The 19,968-nt window shown below is 45.3% G+C and overlaps 4 protein-coding genes across 5 annotated transcripts; all 4 read right to left on the reverse strand.

Annotated features, from left to right (window-relative positions):
* Window positions 1–1,705: 1,705 nt before the first annotated feature.
* Window positions 1,706–7,696, reverse strand: LOC112894092 (double-stranded RNA-binding protein 1-like). Of its 2 annotated transcripts, none has more exons than XM_025961691.1 (6): window positions 7,110–7,696; window positions 6,062–6,309; window positions 4,711–4,930; window positions 3,792–4,001; window positions 2,089–2,664; window positions 1,706–1,983 (listed from the first exon to the last, which is right to left on the reverse strand). In XM_025961691.1, the coding sequence occupies exons 1-6, from the start codon at window positions 7,375–7,377 to the stop codon at window positions 1,964–1,966; spliced, it is 1,542 nt and encodes a 513-aa protein (XP_025817476.1). In that variant the 5' UTR covers window positions 7,378–7,696; the 3' UTR covers window positions 1,706–1,963. The 2 variants fall into 2 exon arrangements, with proteins under 2 accessions (XP_025817476.1, XP_025817475.1); XM_025961690.1 differs by having other exon boundaries at window positions 2,089–2,784; window positions 7,110–7,694.
* A 4,383-nt stretch (window positions 7,697–12,079) lies between these two features.
* LOC112892362 (LOB domain-containing protein 20-like) lies at window positions 12,080–12,898 on the reverse strand. The gene is made up of 2 exons (XM_025959544.1): window positions 12,482–12,898; window positions 12,080–12,361 (listed from the first exon to the last, which is right to left on the reverse strand). The coding sequence occupies exons 1-2, from the start codon at window positions 12,896–12,898 to the stop codon at window positions 12,080–12,082; spliced, it is 699 nt and encodes a 232-aa protein (XP_025815329.1).
* A 721-nt stretch (window positions 12,899–13,619) lies between these two features.
* Window positions 13,620–15,964, reverse strand: LOC112893902 (histone-lysine N-methyltransferase SUVR3). Its single transcript, XM_025961428.1, has 2 exons — window positions 15,185–15,964; window positions 13,620–14,152 (listed from the first exon to the last, which is right to left on the reverse strand). Exons 1-2 carry the CDS (start codon window positions 15,816–15,818, stop codon window positions 13,764–13,766), a joined length of 1,023 nt encoding a protein of 340 aa, XP_025817213.1. The 5' UTR covers window positions 15,819–15,964; the 3' UTR covers window positions 13,620–13,763.
* Window positions 15,965–16,018: 54 nt separating this feature from the next.
* Window positions 16,019–19,731, reverse strand: LOC112893903 (transcription initiation factor IIF subunit beta-like). Its single transcript, XM_025961429.1, has 6 exons — window positions 19,373–19,731; window positions 18,151–18,259; window positions 17,049–17,179; window positions 16,877–16,960; window positions 16,531–16,680; window positions 16,019–16,404 (listed from the first exon to the last, which is right to left on the reverse strand). The coding sequence occupies exons 1-6, from the start codon at window positions 19,577–19,579 to the stop codon at window positions 16,285–16,287; spliced, it is 801 nt and encodes a 266-aa protein (XP_025817214.1). The 5' UTR covers window positions 19,580–19,731; the 3' UTR covers window positions 16,019–16,284.
* Between the last annotated feature and the right edge of the window lie 237 nt (window positions 19,732–19,968).

Consider the following 19,968-nt stretch of genomic DNA (forward strand, 5'->3'; position numbering starts at 1 on the left):
GGTTTTGGTTGATGGTACATATTCCTGACTGTTGCATTCTTGGGAAGTATAAGGTGAACTACATATTTTTTATGGAAGAAAAAAATGGCACTATCAAAGTAGAACCACATTGATGAACTGAATTAAATAAAAAAGAAAAATCAAATTAGATAAAAATAAAATAGAATGTAACAAAAAGATCAAATTGATCACATGCATCCAATCTTAAATTCAAACAAAATTTTCTACACCCGACTAGTCCTCTGAGCGCTTTACAACTCTTTTCTGCCTAGGAGTTCACTGATATTTACACGTCTAGTGTATGTACTTGCAGCGCTATGCTACACTGGTTCATTGTTTCAGAAAAATAAAATACAAAATTAGCAATAAATAATTCGACTACATTTTGTGAGTTTATGATTAGTTGAAGACTACCATTGGTCAACGCAACATATAAAGTTTAACTATTGTTTTTATACCTTGTAAAAAATCAAATACATTTGCTACCATCCATAGACAATGGCACTAACAGTTGCAAAAGGAGACCCGTATAATTTTCTTTAGAAAATGAACAGGACCCTGGTGCACAAATCCAATTCAGCCATCGTTTGCTAGAGTTGCTGCTGGCGGACGATACACCTGACACACTCCACACCACGGGGTCCACCTTCGGATGCCTCCAAGCCCACCTTAGCGTGCATGCCTAGCATTCATTTCCTTTTCTCCCCTTTGGCTTTCTATTTTTATTTTTTTACTTTTCAACATGTGGGTAGCTACGATCATTAGCATATGAAAATCACAGTACATGAAATATTTGCTTCCATTTCTTTTTCTTTCCTTTCATTTTCCCGTATCTTCCTTATTTAACATGTAGGTAGCTACAATCATTAGCTATATGGCTAATCAAATTCATATGTTTGAAAAGCATGTCTAGAAAGAGTTACCCACAAAGTTGTGCAGAATAAGTTGTGTGTATAAATTTATGATGACTTGTACAAATTATTTATAAAAGTTGTGTCAGAAAAATTATGCGGAGAAGTTTTTATTATAATTTTACTCGTAATCTTCGTTGGCACCATTTCCATATGAACCTGTGATGAAAGGTTATCACTGAGAAGTTATTCTAAAATAAGCACAAGTTATGCCTAAAGTTTTGTTCAAAACTTTTCTAATTCACTGAAAAATATTCTTAAAAAAGTTAGGATATACTCCCTTCGTTCCAAATTGTAGATCATTTTAGCAAATTTAAATACATAAATTTTACTATGTATTTAGATATACGTTATATTTAAATGCATAGCAAAATCTATATATCTAGATTCACTAAAACGACCTATAATTTAGAAAGGAGAGACTAAAAGTTATACACAAAAATTATATATATAACTTTATAACTTCCCAGAAATGAAAAATTGCAGAAAATAAATGTTTTGAGAAAAGGAAAGTTCGGTGCTGTCAGAAATTGATTGCTGGGAAGCCTCCTGGCGCGCGCTCGTGAACTAGAAATCCCCGGCCCGGCGGTGCCATGTGGCTGCCTGAAATGTTCCAGGAGTTCACCGAACAGTACCATAGGACCCATCTGTACAGTTTAAGGGGCCCACTGCAGCTATATGTAGTTGACAACGCAGAGCAGAGCTAATCTAGAAAACGAATTCAACATCAAAAAGGAAAACTTATTCAACCAACCAAGAAGCACGAAAAAAAAGCTGTGATCAGGACCGGATGCTGCGGATGGTCCAATTAAAGTTCAGGGTCTCTACTTCTCGGTTATAATCCGGCATGAGTATAACTTGGGTTTCGCTCACATAGTTGAGCAAGCTGCTTCAGCCAGATACAATAGAAGTTCAAAATTGTCCACATCAGAAATGCTAGTTCTTAGCCGACATACTAGCACGGTAGCGAAGATGAATTAAGCTTTGGCACAGACTACATCAGCATCACAAGATCACCCGTCGATTCTCCTCTATAGTATGCTCCAACATTCCTAAGTGGCAGTCCTGCTACCTGCATTTCGACAACAGAGAATAGCTTCAAGATCTCAATAGCTTCAGTGTGGAGCAAGAGCATGCTGCATGCTCCAGTAAAATCACACTGCAGAGTTCAGATTACCTTCATGTTCATTGTTGTTGCAGTAAGGCAGGCTGACGGCCATCCATGCGTCGTTGCTGAAGGGAAGCATGGTTGCGCCTTCAGGGATAGCCATGTTGGTGTTGCGAGGGTAGACTTGGATTCTGTTGGTTAACATGTAGCAGCCACATCTGTCGGAGCTGACAGGCATGGTTGTAGTTGGCACGGTGAGAGTAGAGGTACTTGTTGGGGCTATGAGGGGTGAGTGACCATTCACAGTCGATGTGTGTTCCAGAGATGTATCCATTGCTTCAACTTCTGAGCATGCCTTGGGAATGGGCGGTTCGCTGACTTTCAGAGATGAGTCAATGACTTCAACTTCTGTGCTTGGCTCTGCAATGGGTGGTTCAGCATCTTGGAGAGATGAGTTCATCACTTCAACCTCTGTGCTTGGTTCTGGAAGGGGCAGTTTGTCAACTTTCAGAGACGAGTTTGTAACTTTAACATCCATGCTTTGCTCTGGAAGGGACAGTTTGTCAACTTTCGAAGATGAGTCCATGACTTTCATGCCCCTGCTCGACTCTAGAAGGGGTAGTTTGTCAACTTCTGTGCTTGGCTCTGGAAGGAATAATTTGTCAACTTCCACCTTTGCAGATTGAGCATTTTCATCAAGAAATTGTGTTGTAGCAGCAACAGGGAGTGGGTTAGCAGAGCCAGCTGATCTAGCATCATGATTTACTGCGCATGGACATAACATGAGCTAATGAATGAAAATCAAGATTGCATGGAGAAAACACACTATCACCCAGAGGCAATTACACACAAAAATAAATTTACAGGGGTTGCACAGTATGTAAACATGCAACACAATATCATGGACGATGGATGCAGAAAAAGATATACCAGCCAAAAGTTAATTAAGGCAACACCGCAACGTTGAACTTAACCTATGTAGCAGGGAATATTCTACTGGTTCATATTTCTACCTCTCAGTGACCGTAACATTGGTTGACTCTTTAAGGAAAATATTATCTAAAATTTTATTTGTGGTTTAGAATATCAAAATTTCAGGGTAATATAGCAGCATAGCTACTACGATGCCTCAATACTGCATCAATCTCAGCTGGAGGCCATACGTCCCTGACCCTGAGAACTGAAGCTAATCCAAGTGTTTGCATGAACCTTCTACTTTCTGTTTTAAATCATTGCTGTTTCTGACACCAGCACGTGAGAGAAGTGACTGGGAGGAAAATGAAGACATGTCTGGGGTTGGAACCCAAGATGCCTTACATTCACAGATCATACCCTCCCGCTGGTCCAGAAGGTTTTGTTTGGCCATTATGGCTTGTGTAATTCTATCAGGACCCACAGGTAAGGCCGATAAAATTTCACTGCGCTGTTACATGAGGTCCAAAATGCGTTTACAAATGTGCCCTAGGCAGCCATACTAACTAACTAATAGCATGGACCATCACAAATGCAGGATCAATGTAGTTTCAAAACTCCAAACTCACCAATGTTTAAAGAGGAAAAAATTAAACCCAGGATATGGGCACCAAAGAATCTGAGAGGCTAAGGAACTGATGCCATAATTTAAATTTGAAATATCACATTTATAAACAGGAATGTGGAGAAACTGGTTAGAAGAAACCTAATACTAGAGATTAAGGAATATGAAATGTTCATAACTTTGCATGGTAGTTTACAAAGAAACAGAACAAAAGGAATGTAACCAGAAAACTCACCAGCATCAAAGTCATTATCCTTGCCATGTTTTGCTGTTGATACAATGGGAACCAAAGATTTAGGCTCTAGAATCTTGATCTTTTGTCCAGAAAACAGGTTATCGGTTCCTTCTTGCATGGAGGATAGAATCTTGATATTTTGTCCAGAAAACAGGTTCTCGTTTCCTTGTTGCATGGATGATCCTCCATGTACAGCAGAACCTCTGTCCCCTGAAAGGTAAAAAACAATGTCGCTAAAAGTATGCGAGAGAAGTTGTGCATAGATAGAAAAAAATGGAGAAGGTTAGACAGGGGCAATTGATATTGCCAAAATAAACAGAGAATCCACAAGAGCTAAACCTTAGCATGATTTTGAAAGATTATAATTAAGGATCAGCATATAAATTTCGGAGGTCTACTTTAATCCAAATTATAAAGCAGCATGGATGTGGAAACAGATACAGCTATCTACTATGAACTAGACAAGTCTTAACAATCGAGACATATATCAGTAACTGCTACTGAGGCTATGAATTTGGTAATCAAGGGCACATGGATATATGTTGCACAATAAATTATAAAAAGCAGTCTTAGATAATACTAAGACTCTAAGAGTCAAGTAGCTAGTCCTGTTTCCGTCCGCACATGTGCAGTCAGAGAAGTTAGTCATGTTGAGACCTTCTCACCTTTTTCTAAAAGGAAATTATCAAAAATTAATTCGAACCTATCAGATTATCATAACAATTCCAGTTCTTTATACATACAGCATGCAGGCATATTGCGGGACTATAATCATAATTGACAGAACTAGTCAAATTTAACAAAAATGAAGTTTTCATAACATAAATGCCATCATGTGATCCAATGTAATGAATAGAGGAGATACTTGCAAGTTTGTTCTTGATGTGAAGGCAACTATTTCAGTAGCTTAGTGACTTACTGTCTTTGAAATGTTGAAAAGCAACCTTAGCAGCATTCATCTCTGCTTGCTTCTTGGTGTTCCCTGGCTCTCCCTGAAAAGCTGTTCCTTGAATTTCAACAGTTGATATGAAGGCAGCAGAATGATTTAAGACATCTGAAGTTGTAGCATAGACAGGCAAGGGAAAGCCTTCCTTCTGAGCCAGTTCTTGTAGAAGATTCTTATAAGATACTGAGGGAACCTGTAAAAGGTAGAATGATTCATTTAAGTTGATATAGCTAAATTTTAGCATATACTGGTAATAATAATTTTTTTTGGCTCAATGAGTGTTTGTGATACTAGAACTAAGACCATTTGATCCATAGAAGCAGATGCATAGTGATATGTCCCTTGCATTGTTACAAAAACATTAAAGAAGTTTAGGCCATATCTGAAGTTACATTACGATTTACTAACTGTTATCCGGTTCTTATGAACCTTGCTTCAGGCTAGCTGTCAGGCACCTGCAATGGTTACATTACTGCAATTTGACCGCCAAGCAGTTTTGAAATAATTTTCAGAGTTTACTGCTTTCACATTTTGTCAAAGTTGAACATTGGTTCAGGAATGATAATATCCTCTGGAATAAGCAGTCACAGATGTAAGTAAAAGTTTTTGAAGCAGGAAAAGTTTATGCATGATGAGATATGCTCGGTGGTTGATATGGTAAATGGATCACAGTTCTACAATTGTTAATGGAATCTCTAACACTATTCATCTAAACAACTAAACCCTAGTATCTGCACAGTTGGATCATGGTTTCAATATAATAGAACTATAACGAAGTGTTTAGTCCTAAGAAAGTTGGATAGGCTAGAGATGAAGCCCAACAAGAACGACAAACCAGAAACAATAGAAATAATGTAAAAGTAGTAACAAGATGGACACTTCCTTAGCAAGCAGAAATGGAGTGGAAGCAACTTCTTCAGGCTTTAACACAACTAATACAGTAATACATTTACCGGGAATGCAAACCCAAGAATTAGCAGTGGCCTTAACTTAATAACTATATGATTTATTTGCCAACATGTACGAAATGGCATGCATTTAAATACATTTGCACTCCTAAATGAACTCAAAAAATTATTAATAGAACATTAGATATTAAAATATGTCCTACCATATATGTCATTCCCAATTTAAAGGTCACAAAGTCACTTTGTCAATATAGACCAAAATTTCATTGGACCCAAATGTATGGAACAATATAAGTTTGTTTGGTGAATGTTTATTGAGATTACACACAAACGCTGAAGTGTATAAGTAATCATAAATAGGTGAGATGGTGCTAACATAATGCTCCATAAGTGAAAAAGAAAAGAAATGTACCAACCAGAGATTGCTGTGGTGGGCTTGCTTCTTGAGGTAAGGACATCAGAGCAACTTTTGCAGCAGCAGTTTCAGCTTCCTTCATTGTGCGAAAGTATTCTGGGCTCTCAAATGTTTGCCCATCTATGGTTACTTCTGACTTGAATAGAGGTGCATGAAGAGAGCCTCCATAAATGGGACGGTATGAAGGCAGATTCTTGCCTCGCTTCTGAGCATAAATTTGTAACTGAGTCTTGTAAGGAAGCTGCGTCGCTACAATACAACAAAAAAGTAGTGAGTGTGATAGATAAAGCAAAAAAAAAACATTTTCCCCTCTGAAATGAGCAAAAAAAAAACTTTATAGTAACCTATTGACAACTTGTCCTGCATTTCTTAAATTAGTTGAACACGACTTTATGTCAAGTTCATTGTGTATTCAATGATTCACGTGGTACTTCTGCTATATCCATTATACAACTACCAGATTTTTATCATCATGGTCAACTAGCTACAAGAATCTCATGCCATCCTTGCAAAATCAAGTGCTATCAATACGAAATCAAAGAATAGTGTGCTGGTGAGTCATCTACCTACATGAATGCCTGCTACCAGTACTCCAATTGTACTAGTAGTAAACGAAAAAAAGGATCATTTTCCTCTATTGCAACAATAATATATGTAAAGCTTGCCTGTAAACAGTTTTGATCTGCTAATAATTTCAACTTTCATCAGTTCATCTGACAAAGTACTTTCAGAAGTTAGGCAACCAAATGGCTCAAACCTTGAAGTGATTCTTAACACATTGCTCAGGCACTAGCATGAGACGATTGCAAGTGCCTCATTTAGAACTCAAATAAAATAAAACGGGGTACAGAAATCCAATGTTACCACCCGACCATCTAAGGAGTTTTTTTCAATTTTAAAAGGGAATGAACAAAGTATTTCTAGAAAAAGAGGAAAACTATAGCATGGGGTTCCTAGATGGACTGATGGAGAGGAATCTTACCGAGAAGACGAGGAACAAAAACCTCTATTTTTACCCCAAAACCGTACTGGGCAAACAGGCAACTCACCAGGCTGCGGAGGCGCTGGAGCGGCCGGAACCGGGACAAGGGCCGCGGCCGGGAGCGCGGCGAGGTGCTCGAAGGCGGCCATGGCGGCGAGGTTGTACGCCTCCTTGGTCGACCGCGCTCCTTCGTCGGGGGAGCTGAACTTCTCGTCATGGACAAGGACGGTGGCGCGGAAGAGGGGCACGTGGTCGGGGCCCTCGCGGGTGTGCTCGTACACCGGCGGCGCCCACCGCCGCTGCTGGCACAGCTCCTGCAGCCGCGACCTGAACATTTTCGCGGCGCGATCTGCTTGCTGGTCTCTGCTCCGATTGAAGTGACTAGGGTTCCTCGCTGCTGCTGAGAATTGCTCGGGGCTCGATTCGATTGGCCTCACGAGTGTTGGGTGCCTCGCCTCTGTCCTCTCCGCTCTAGCCCCGTGTGGCGGGTCGGCTCCTTCCTCTTCACCCTTTCTTGCCTCCTCGCCTTTTCATTCAATGGAGGGAGATGTCGTGGGTGGTGTTTATGCGGGGTACCTCCTGAAGAGTGCGTCCGTATCTCGGCCGAACGATTACGAGAACCGCAAGGCCGGGTTTCCAAGAGCATCTTGATTCTTGAATGAGACCATGTGAGTTACCATCGGGATTTTTTAGGAGAGAAAGATCATTGTGTCCTTTCAAATCAGACCTCGGGAATTTTGATGGGCACATTCAAGGCTAACAGCTTTTGATTGGCGCATGAAAAGAAATAAATCGATGTACGGGGTTAGGTTTGGTGGGTAGAAAAAAATCTTATACTCGTAGAGAATTTTCAAATGCTATAAGGTTTTATATTTATGTAGATGGAGGTCGTATATGTTATGGGATTGTACCTCTGAAGAGAGAGAGAGAGAGAGAGAGAGAGAGAGAGAGGAGTACGTGAAGAGAGAACACAGCTAGTTATTTATAAAAGAATGAGACAATATAATGATTTCCCTGTGGATATACAATTATTGATAATAATAATAATAATAATAATAACAATAATAATAATAATAATAATAATAATAAGAGATAGACATATGGCACATGTACTTTTATAGTTTGAAGTAGTTATAATCATTAAGGTACCATGCTCTTAGGGATGGCAATTTGTTTCGTGCTAAGGTGAACCATCGCGAGCCACCTTTTTATAAAGTCTAGATACATATTAACCTCCACAAAATCTTGGCAGTTACTAATCTAGCAAAGTGTGAAACAATAGCAATAGCAAAGAAAAGGAATGAACAGAAAGAAGATGATTTAGCATGATTTTTATGACTCTACAATCAAAATTAAGGGTCTGATTCTAGGTTTATATCAATAAACTTGAAGATTCACTACAGGAAAACGACTCACTTCCGATGGCCGCAGTTAACTTTCGACGGCCCCGTCGGAAGTTCACTAACTTCCGACGGCCACCAGGCAGCCGTCGGAAGTTTCATAACTTCCGACGGCCGAGTAAAAGCACCGTCGGAAGTTAGTTAACTTCCGACGGCTGCAGTAACAGCCGTCGGAAGTTAAAAAACTTCCGACGGTTTACTACGCGGCCGTCGGAAGTTAGGGGCACGCCGTTAGGGCTCGCGTTATCTCTCGTGCCCTTCTCTTTTTTCCCCACTTCTCCTCACCTCCCGCGCCGCCGCCCGCCGCCCGTCCCCGCCACCGCCTCCGCCCCGCGCCGCCGCCTCCGCCCCGGGCCGCGCGCCCGCCCGCCTCCCGCGCCCGCCTCCGCCCCGGGCCGCCGCGCCGCCCCCCGGCCGGGCCGCCCGCCTCCCGCGCCGCCCCCCGGGCCGCGCGGCCGCCCGGCCTCCCGCGCCGCCGCCCGTTCCCACCGCCGCGCCGCCGTCCGTGCCGCCCGCCGCCCGTTCCCGCTGCCGCGCCGCTGTCCGTGCCGCCCGCCGCTCGTTCCCGCCACCGCCCCGCCGCGCCGCCGCCCGTTCCCGCCGCCGCGCCGCCGTCCGTGCCACCCGTTCCCGCTGCCGCGCCGCTGTCCGTGCCGCCCGCCGCTCGTTCCCGCCACCGCCCCGCCGCGCCGCCGCCCGTTCCCGCCGCCGCGCCGCCGTCCGTGCTGCGCTGCCGGTCCCGCCGCCGTCCGTGCCGCGCTGCCGCCCGTCCGCGCCGCCCCCCGGGCCGCGCCGCCGCCCGTTCCCGCCGCCGCCGCCCGGCCGCGCCACCCGGCCGCGCGACCCGGCCCCCCTGCCGCCCGGCCCCCCGCTGCCCGGCCGCTCCGCCCGGCTTGTCGCCGCCCGACTCCCCGCCGTCCAGGTTAGTGCAGCACCGTCGGAAGTTAAATAAAATATTATATTTGATATGCATATTATAGTGATTAAACACTAGTTTAGTAACTAAAGCTTTATAATTTTGATATATCTAATTTAAAATTAATCGCTTAAGATAACTATATTCTAACTTTGTAATTATTTAACTTAAAGTATGGGTGAGGATCGACGATGGATGTACGAAGATTGGCCTAATTTGTCAGAAAAATGGATAGCTAATACGGAGGAATTTGTTAAGCGTGCTTTTGCTATGTCAAGGAATGGAAATGATGTGAGATGCCCATGTAGCCGTTGTCGTATTTGCCATTGTCAAACTAGGAAAGTTTTGTCTTCACATCTGATAAAGTATGGTTTCATGCCTAATTATGAGGTGTGGGTGTATCACGGTGAAGCTTTAGCTCCTCAGAATGCACCAGAAGTCCCAATACCATTTGAAGTGCCAACATCACCACAAGTTCTAAGTAATGATAATGGAGAGTATGATAGAATGGATGAGATGCTTCGTGATTTAGGGGAAGATATGGAGCTCCCATCCGAGACTGAGGATCCACCCACGTCGGAGGCTAAAAAATTTTTCGAGCTCCTTAAAGCTTCAGAAGAGCCGTTGCACGAGCACACAAAAGTTACTGTCCTTGCTTTCGTGTCTCGACTCATGGCTATTAAGTCCAAATTCACATTATCTCACAATTGTTACAATATGATCTTGAATTTGAGGGTTATGATTGGAGAAACGCGCCTATTGATCCTCCGCGCTCGCCATGGAGAGGGTTATGATTGGAGAAACGCGCCTATTGATCCTGAGGCCGTTTACAGTAGTGGTGGTGGAAAACCTCATGGCCGGTTAGATTTCTTTAAATTTCAATCTAATTTTATAATTTAAGCGAAAATACATATTTCGAATTTGCTATATTTGGTCAATATTTGTAGGTATCCATTATTCGACAAAGTCATTGACTCGAGTCAGGTGCCGTCGCGTCAAAGAGCGGGACCGTCGCGGTCAGCAAGTCGTAGCACAAGTAGTGGCGACGACAGCGCGGAGGTTGTAAGGCTGCGTGAAAGAGTAAGACAACAGGAGCTACAGCAGCAGTGGTTCCAAGCTCAACTTGCACAACAGAATGCAATACTGCAGGTAAATTTTAATTGTTACAACTTAGGTTAAGTTACATTGTTGCTGACAAATTTGATCTTTCAGCAATTAGCGACGCAACAGAATATACAAGTGCCACCACTGGTACCTCCACCTTTTGCACAGGCCGGTTGGCCATCAGCTTCACCTCAGGTATGATAGTCAACGATTCAAATGTTAGTTAATAGTCATTGCAAAATATGGTCACTCTTAATAAATATTATCCAATTAGTTATCTTTCAAACTAATCTTGTCCATTTATCTTTTATAGCCTTTTCACACCCCACCACCTAACCTAGCGGCACCGAGAGACTCACACGTTGATCCAACATCGAATTGGGCGGATCAATTTATTGGAAGTGGCGGATCAATTCAACCAGGTGATGGAGGCGGCCAAACTTAAGTGAAACATTATTGTTCTATGAATTTGTTCCATATGATACTTGTATGAAGTTTGTGAACTTTGATTATGAACATATGTATGTGGATATATGAATTGTGTACTTGCGTGCAATTTCTGATTGTGAATTATAATTGTGGATTAAATCTGATTATACATAATGCTTATGGTTGGTTTGTGGATGAAATTTGATGATATATATTGATTGTGGTTGGTTTTAGATTGGTTTCAGGGTTTGATATTGATCTGGGAATAAGCTTAACTTCCGACGGTTTCTCTATGCCCGTCGGAAGTTAAATCCAACTAACTTCCGACGGCCACGTTAAACCGTCGGAAATTAACAGACGGACGTCAGCTGCCGTTTACCGAGCTAACTTCCGACGGTTTTCGAGGCCGTCGGAAGTTTATAAACTTCCGACGGTTCTGGCTCTATACCGTCGGAAGTTTAAAACTTCCGACGTCTTTTTTCCGTCCAACTAACTTCCGACGGCCTGGGGCTAAACCGTCGGAAGTTAAGTAACTTCCGACGGTTTAGCCGTAACTTCCGACGGTTAAACCGTCGGAAGTTACGGTTTTTCCTGTAGTGATTGACAGAAGTGGTATTTCTGGAAGGTTGCTATTTCTAGGTGCAGATCAATAAAGAAGAAAATGTTGAAGGTTGTAGATAGACAGTACAGTGTGCACAATATGGATTGTGGAGTGGTGCCAAAAAAAAATTGGAACACACATCTAAAAATCGGCATCACTTTTGATACATTGCGGTGTGAGCACCGGTGCCAGATAAAACAAGAGAACTGGAAGCCGTCACTAAGGTCGGGAGTCTGCCCATCTCAACATCTCACACTTGCGTCCTCTCTCTCCTCCGTCTTCGTTTTTTGTTCAACAAGACATCGGTGAACGTTCATGCACCGCTCCTAATTTTCCAGGCGCAGGCATCGTGTGTTACAGTGGTGGGAGTGATCCTTAAATATTCTATCTCGGTTCCAGGCATCACTTAAAACACACGCTGAGAGAGGCCTTGTAGCTTGCTGGTAGGGACATAGTGGTCAATTTGCAAAGAGAATTCGACTATAGTCAGTTGCATTTCAACAACAATATTCTTATGACTTGGATGCATACAAAACAAAAATCTAAATACACATGAAAAATAATAAATTGCGGTTATACAAGAAATTCTATTTCCCCAAGACGTTATGCGAGAAAACGTCCATGGTTGGACTCCCGCCGCCGTCCTGTTCTCCCCGCTGCGGCTGCTGCGATGGCAGGAGAGGAGGCGGCAAGCCCCTCACCGCGGGCTCAACGTCTATGAAATCCACGGCCTGCGAAAGGGAGCCGCAGTTCACCATTTGGCTCGTCGGCGACGCGGCGGAGTAGGCAGGATTCACCGTTGCCAGGGCCAGCCTCCGGTTGAGGAGCTCGGTTTGCGCGATGGAAAGCTCGGCTTGGACGAGAGCTACCTGTTGTTGTGCAGAGATTGGTTAGAAGAAGAAACATCTTTTTTCACTCTAGTATACAGATAATCTTGGTGGCCGGCGCTGTGCGTGGATGCATCGGGATGGCGTGGTGCTAGTATTAACCTGGTGCTGGAGGGCGAGGATGGTGCCGACGCAGCCGTAGACGGGGTCGGCGATGCGCGCCTGCGCCTCGTAGCAGACGGTGCTGGCCGCGTCCCGGCGCAGCGCCACGGGCACCCGCGATAGCATCTTCGCCACGTTGCTGGCGCCGAACACCTTGTGCACGGCCGCGAACTGCGCCGCGCCGGCGCCGGCGCCGGCCCTGTGCTCCCTCACGCCGCCGCCCCCGAAGTGCGGCGCGAAAACGCACCCCGGCACGCACCGCCGCCGCAGGAACTTGCACGCGCCGCACGGCGCCCCGGGGCTCCCGGGCGGCGCCTCCTCCGCGGCCTGAGCCTGCGCGTGGGCCGGCCCTGCCGCCGCGGCGGGCGCGGCAGCAGCGCCCGCGCGCTTGCCGGGCGGCTGCATCGCTCGCGACATGCATGTGCACCCGCGCGCGGGGCAAGGAGCTCGGGAGGAAGGCGCGGGCCGCCGAGCACTGGCGGATCGCGGCAGCTGGGGCGCGCAATGACGGAGCGCTAGATGCTGCTCGTTGGGCGGGCACGCAAGATTTATGAGCTCCGAGTCGCCCGGGGGTGTGCACGCTGCTCGCGCGGGTCGGCGCCTGCGGATTTCACGGGGCGGGAGCTTTGAGCCGCCCGCCCGTTCAGAGTTCAAAGACGTCTGGAACTTTGAGCTCCCTCCGACGTGGCGCGAGCGCAACTCGTGTCTTCTCGGATTCTTCATCAAAATATCGAAACCTGCATATGAATTACTCAGGCGCCTCTCTGAAGTCCAAATTCTTGCTCCTCCCGAAACGACGGCATTGCAGGCCTACCCAGTCACAACTCACAAGTCACACACTCACACCTCATGTTTCAGGCCATGCAGAAATCAAGAGATCTTTCTTGTCCATGTTAGCAGAAACCCCCAGAGGTTCCAGAGAAGAAACAAAAAGTTCTTGGAAAAGCAGAAACGGAAAGGGAAATCGGAGTCTGTTTTGGCTGAAGGCATCAGACGGAGAGAAGTAAGGTTGGCTCTCGTGCCTAGCCTCCTGCAGAAGAACGTTAACCGTCAAAGGGTCTGCAAAGCAACTGTAAGCAGGAAACGCGTGTCCAACTGCCAAAAACGAATCACATTGCGAACATATTCTTCACCAAAATTTGACTCGTTAATCCTTTGTTGCACATTTTAAGGTATTAGCAAAAGAATGTGCAATGAAACTTCTCCTGAAGCTAATGTTCTTTCAAAGTCAGTAACACAATCGAACTCGTTTGAATGGCACTACAGATGATGGCATCAGCTCTCAAGTTTCTTCTGAAGGAAGTACACCACAACAACCCAAGCTTCCGCAAAAGCAGGGCAAACCCTTCGGCCTAACCCTAGCATCCCCGTAACTGAAGGTGAGCTCCTCTCCTTCCACAATATCTCTGGCAGCAAAGAAGCAGAGCCTTGGGAGCAATGAACCGGAGCTCCTCACCAGGACAGGATGCAGGTTGCCTCCATCACATGAATGGTTGATAAAGCGAGCCACATTTCCCACTTTGGTTGCATCAATGTTGACTCTTAAGCATGCTTTTCCAGAAGGCAGGTGCTCCCGAATGACAATGAGTGCAGGAGCAAGCTTACCGGCAGAGGCAAGTTCATCATATATCCTCTGCCGCCTCCATACTTCTTCAGTTGTCAAGAACTCACCTACAGCTCAAATACAAAGATGACCATGAAAGTAAGCTCCAGAGACTTTAGTTGTCAATATCAACAGTTATATATCAATGCGAACTGAAATCGAGGAAAATAAAGGAAACCAAGTGTATTGTGTTTTATCAGCACTCAAGTAATTCCCACAATAAAGTCTATACTATATTTCCAACTAATTAGCACACAAGCATCTGAAGCATGCTATTCTGAAAATAAGCCAATCTAGTCACCAACTAACCATGCTACTATTATACGAGCCAAACATAAACACATCTAAGCCCTGACCAAAACAAAACCAACTCGTCGATCCTACAAGCCAGCAGCTGTGCAGGACTTACCTGAAACTCGATAAGCTTAAAGATGATGAAAAGACACAAAAAGTCCGGTGATCCTGCTGAGCTAAATCTCTTAACTAAATCTTCTCCAATAAGGAAAGTTTTAATGTAGTACAAAAAAAAGGCATCCCTGAAGTATAGTTTTTGTAGAGTTGGTGCACCTGCTCTAGTGCCAAATTTTATTCATATATGAACTCCTTAAGATATTACCTAGTCAACTTATTTCAAAAGCATCTTACACCCAAAAGGCATGATTCATTTAGTCCTTTATCAAAGGCTACCAATCTACCTAACTGCAAATGTTTTCGACATGGATACACAGGTACGGTGGGCTTGGCCTCTTAAGAATGTACTCAAATAAATCTGTTTCTTTCCAGCATTGACACAAACACAACCAATGCAAGGCAACAAATACACAACCAACTGAAAGCAAATGTGGGCAGGTAATAGGAATGTGTCTATGACATGTTGAGATAAGACACGATCACCCGACGGACAAGTAACAGTAATACTCTTCTTCATCCTTCTCAGATTTTGTGCATCAGTCCTATCTGCATGTCAATTACTAAGCCCTATCTGCATGTCCTAGCAGTAAGACGTTTCTCCTTATTATGGTGTGAGGTATCGTCAATTTCAGACTAGGAGTCTAGGATGCAAAAAGGAGAGCAGAGAAGGGGAGCGGGGTTCTGCTTACCGGCGTACTCGCAGACGAACTGCCCGCGACCGAGGGCCTCCGCTGCGTGCAGCCCCCACCCCTTCTGCAGGTGGCGCACGACGCGCAGCTGCACCGCGACGCCGCGCTGCGTCCGCCGGTTCCCGCACGAAGGCCCGCACGCGCACCCATCACCACACTCCCCGAGGCTCCCCATCCCGCCCTCCGAGCCCAAGCCGGCCCCGTCGGCCTCCGCATCGGCGCACGCGCACCCGGGGCCGCCGCACTCCCCCGCCTCGCACGCGCACCCGCACACGGCCGATGGGAGGCCGTCAAGGCCGGGGCGGGGCCAAGTCGGGACTGGCGGCCGGGCCCAGGCGCCACCCCACGGCTGGGCGCCGGGGGAGGAGGAGGCGCTGGGAGACAGCCGGGCGAGGGAGAAGGGCGTGTAGAGGAAGTAGGCGTAGGGCTTCGAATCGACGCGGTTGTGGAACGGGATGGGGAGCGGCTCCAGGCCGCGCGCCGCGTCGGCGGCGCGGCGCGTGGTGACGGCGGACGCCGCCGCGCGGAGGGCGCGGCAAGCGGATGCCGCGGCGGCGAGGTCACGCGGCGGCAGCAACGGCAGGACCAGCTCCGCCGACTCGGTGACGGCGGCCGGTGTTGCCTGGTTCCTCATCTCGGACTCTCGGAGAGACGGAGACTCGGACGGGTCAGAAAGGAACGACTAGCCTGTACGGCTGTACCCGTGTCATTCATGAACCACCCTCTCGCCGTGCATCTCGAACGAATGCGAGACCCACAGACGGGGACACGGGTAGGTTTGAGCCCCACGTGTCAGAGACACAACGTCTCGCAGGCATACAGGATCTCGTCCAGTTGACCAGTCAACATTGTTCCATTGATCCCCAGATTATCTGGCTCCGCCAATTCGCCACAGAGAGGCTAGGTCTATTCTCTCGAAAAAGAAAGGCTAGGTCTATTTACAAAATTTGGATCCTTATTTCTAGGGAGACCAGAAAGTACGTTGCAACTTGCAAGGGGCAGCCCAACCAAGCACCAGCTACTGCTTGTACGTTGCAACTGGAGTCCCCATCGGTCGAGACTCGGGAACTCGTGTTTGGCGAATCAGAGGAAGAACTTCTTCAAGTAGCATTGTTGTCCTCTGTCGACTTCTTGTATTCAGGCTTGAGCTCGTGCGTCCCTTGATTCGGTCCTCTTTTATTGTAGACACAGAGGTCGTTCAGTATCTCCTTCAGGAATTGCTGCATAGACCAAACCAAGTGCAGACAATTTGTAAGTGATGCCTCATGACATAAAAAATGAAGTAATTGTAGTAGGGAACCCATGCTTTCTGAATAGAATTAGAGGGAAATAAGGGAGAAATGTACCTCAGGTTGGTCCGTCTCTTGCATAAGCTGCTTTAGCGACCAATTTGGCTGCCTCTCGAAAAGCTTGAATAGGATATTCTCCATTTCGGTACGACCCCTTCGTGTTCTTTTTGTTTCAAAAGATCGTGGTGGTACTGGCTTCTTCTTCTCCTGATAGACAAAAGACATTACAAGTAATGAGATTCTTTATTAGTATTTGCACGATCATGACCCATGAAACCATCAAGTGAAAATTTTAAGAAAAATGTGAGGTGCAGGATAGAAATTATGACTTCAGAAAACAGCAACCAGTATTAAAACTAGTAACCTAGGCAATAGGCATTGGATAGTTGGGGAGTTGCCTAACCTTTGCATTTGTAGCAGAAGAAGGCATCAAACCAACCATGCCAGGCATGGGTCTCATGCGACTTCCATGGTCATCCGCAAGTACCTACAAGAAGTGAAGGCAAAAAGGGCAATTTTATTGAGACATGCACAAGTGTGTGGGCTGTGGGGGAAATCATCATCTGACCAGTCACCTCCACTCTTCTTGGTTTAGCCATACACTTGGTAGTTCTCTCACGGCATAACTTTCCATAATCCGCAAGATTTTCACTGTGTGGTTTCATGTCAAACTTGTTCTCAACTTTCCCTTCACATGCATATTTCCCTGTGATGTCACAATTGTTTCATATAGGAAATATTATTCAGAGTAAAAATCATAGACTCGGTGCAAGCCTCAGAAAACACAAGTAACATAAAGTTTTACGGACTACTGCACGGTCATGCACTAACCAAAGCTTAATATGCTACCTTTACCACCTACGTGGTATGTCATCACATAGTGAAATTGAAAAGGTTATGTGAATTTTCTTGTTAAGTGAAATATATTGAGAGTTCAAAAGCAGAAAGTGAGTTAACAGTGGAATCAAACTATCAAATTGGTGCTTGAAGAATAAGTTTAGGCTATATAAGCTTTTAGAAGAAAATAGTTCAGCACATGAAGGAAAACTAGAGGATTGGACTGGGCTACAGGGAAACACGGAACAAGTATATTAGTGCGATATGCACACAGCATATGTCCTCCACGATTCAATAAGTAGCATGATAAGGTACAAATCGGACTGTATAGATTAGCAGTTGCCAAAGAAGATGAGGCCTATGAACTCCAAACCAAGCAGATATTTATTTTTCAACACGAGTAGGATGCATGGAATTTTGATATTATAATTCATGAACTACATGATTGGCAAAAAAAAAACATTTACAAGCATGACAAACCACCTCATTAAGAGGCGCTGAAGAAGGTTTGATAGAGTTGGCTAGCAAGCAGTTACTAATTATTTAACCTTATTAGATGATGCCGGACAGCTTTAGACATTGATATATCATTTAACACATGTTAACCTGTATGATCATAAACATAAAACATGTGAGTGGGTATGTACTCTATTGGGACCTTTTTTACAGAAGGGAGCATATAACATTACATTTAAAAAGCTTGTACTTAAAATGAGTAGTGTACGCCAGCCACAGCAACAAGTGAGTTTAAGATTTATTTATAGGAAAGTTAATGCAGATAGAGATGAAAAAAATACATGCAAACATCATGAAGAAAGTGAGAGATGATATGGTTCCAACCTTGGTTAGACTCAGAAAAGATGCACATTGGCACAAAGTCATTGTACATATTCAGAGAGTAACTCTTTGGTGTATTGCCATTGTTGGTTTGAGACATCTCCATCTTGAACTGTTATGCCATTAACACAGTGTAAGAAACATAGGTACATAACAAGAGAGTAGCAGTACCATTGAAAAGGAATGCTCTTATACGATCTGATTGAATAGCTGGATAGCTGGACATACTCATGAAGAGCATGAGAGGAATTTATTCCATCTCTTTAAAATAAATAAATTAACTGCACAAAGCCCATCCTTTTCCTTCTCCCGTGCCACTGAGTGTAGGCTTATAAATTCAGCTTCTATACAAATATTGAGAACACAAATTCATCTATCCCCGCTGTTGAATTCCAACAAGAATGCAGGCATAGAAATTGGCAGTCAAGTTCTACAGCAATATTGAGCACGCAAACCCATCTATCCCTGCTGTTTATTCACAAATTAATTGCAGAGATATGTTATGCTAAACCCCTGTGCAATTTTTATGGTGCTGAAGGTTAAAATCAGGTGACTTTCTAATGGCAGTAAAATACACAGGGTTTCCTTCACGAAACTATGAAAAGAGCTGCCCTTATCATTCGCTGAAGTAAATTCAGAATTGGCAACTGCATGTTCCATACCAAGGGTTCAGGAATCAGGTTGTTCAGAGGGTTATGATGTAACACATAACAGTAGCCAAAAGAAAAGGTAAACAGACACCTATAATTGACACCTTTCAGGTTATGCCTTATGACTATAGCTAGGTTTCAAAATGATTGTATTTTGAAAGCACGATCAAATCGTGATCTGGTTTAGCATGATTGCATCAATAAATCACTTATTATGGGAGTGAAAATATGCCGAATATACAGAAAATGAACTATGCCCTCGTAGGGATGTTTTGCGTCGCTTCAAAGGTCAGATTACCATATTCACATAATGAAATACAAGTTCTTTAAGTACATGTGCCATTCAGATATCATATAAAGGTCCGATAACTTAAATCATCACGGTTCTCAAAAGCACCATCAAAATCAATCCGCTGAACCTCCCCATGACATCGAGATAACTTGGCGGACTAAATTCACCAATCCCATCCCCATCCCAACAACAGTTTGGCCTACATTACCATACAAATCAGGCCGGAACAGATATTCACACCGAGACTAGAGGATGTAAAGAGCAGAGAGGGGAGGAGGCTTGCCTTGGTAGGCTGCTCGTCGCGGAGGGGGTCGAGGGAGAGGACGACCTTGGCGACCACCGGGTTAGGGTTAGGGCCTCCGGCCTCTGGGTTGGAGGCGGCGGCGGCGGCGGCCTCCTGCCAGGCGCGGGAGACGACGGTGGGGCATTTCATGAGCCACACGGGGCGCTCGGCCGCGCGCGTCTCCAGGTGCTTCACCTCCTCGGCCATCGCTGCCGGGTCGGTGGTGCTCCGGCGAGTGTCACAGAGCGTAACTTTCTCGGGTGGGGCGGTTCCTGCGACGAGGGCGGGCACCACGGCTCGCCGGTCGGTTGGGGTGAGTCCACGGAGGAGGGAGAGGACAGAGGAGTTCAGGAGGCGGCGAGCGCTAGAGAAATCGGAAGAACACACGCCGGGATCATAAATAAGATCTGGGTAGCCACTGGTTTGGGCTGGACGTGGCTACGCATCTCTCGTGGACCGACCTGTGGTATGTTTTGTACCTGGGAAACGAGCCCATATAAGCAGAAGCTTGCAAGTGGGCTGGCGTATCCAAAAAGGCCCAAGGTTTCGGCAGTGTATAAAGAGATTAGTTAGTATTGTTTTCTGTTTCTGATAAG

The sequence above is a fragment of the Panicum hallii genome, chromosome 5, assembly GCF_002211085.1.
Source record: "Panicum hallii strain FIL2 chromosome 5, PHallii_v3.1, whole genome shotgun sequence".
In the NCBI taxonomy this organism is placed as follows: Eukaryota; Viridiplantae; Streptophyta; class Magnoliopsida; order Poales; family Poaceae; genus Panicum; species Panicum hallii.

Excerpts from the sequence above, each read along its gene's own strand:
- LOC112894092 (XM_025961690.1), bottom strand. The coding sequence starts at position 7,377 with ATGTTCAGGTCGCGGCTGCAGGAGCTGTGCCAGCAGCGGCGGTGGGCG. Across the intron at positions 6,310-7,109 it reads TCCAGCGCCTCCGCAGCCTG|CGACGCAGCTTCCTTACAAG; the intron begins GTGAGTTGCCTG and ends GTTGTATTGTAG. Across the intron at positions 2,785-3,791 it reads GGATAATGACTTTGATGCTG|TAAATCATGATGCTAGATCA; the intron begins GTGAGTTTTCTG and ends GTCCATGCGCAG.
- LOC112892362 (XM_025959544.1), bottom strand. The coding sequence starts at position 12,898 with ATGTCGCGAGCGATGCAGCCGCCCGGCAAGCGCGCGGGCGCTGCTGCC. Across the intron at positions 12,362-12,481 it reads TCCTCGCCCTCCAGCACCAG|GTAGCTCTCGTCCAAGCCGA; the intron begins GTTAATACTAGC and ends GCACAACAACAG.
- LOC112893902 (XM_025961428.1), bottom strand. The coding sequence starts at position 15,818 with ATGAGGAACCAGGCAACACCGGCCGCCGTCACCGAGTCGGCGGAGCTG. Across the intron at positions 14,153-15,184 it reads GTTCGTCTGCGAGTACGCCG|GTGAGTTCTTGACAACTGAA; the intron begins GTAAGCAGAACC and ends TTTGAGCTGTAG.
- LOC112893903 (XM_025961429.1), bottom strand. The coding sequence starts at position 19,579 with ATGGCCGAGGAGGTGAAGCACCTGGAGACGCGCGCGGCCGAGCGCCCC. Across the intron at positions 17,180-18,150 it reads CTTTTCTGAGTCTAACCAAG|GGAAATATGCATGTGAAGGG; the intron begins GTTGGAACCATA and ends GTGACATCACAG. Across the intron at positions 16,681-16,876 it reads CTTCTGCTACAAATGCAAAG|GAGAAGAAGAAGCCAGTACC; the intron begins GTTAGGCAACTC and ends TTTGTCTATCAG.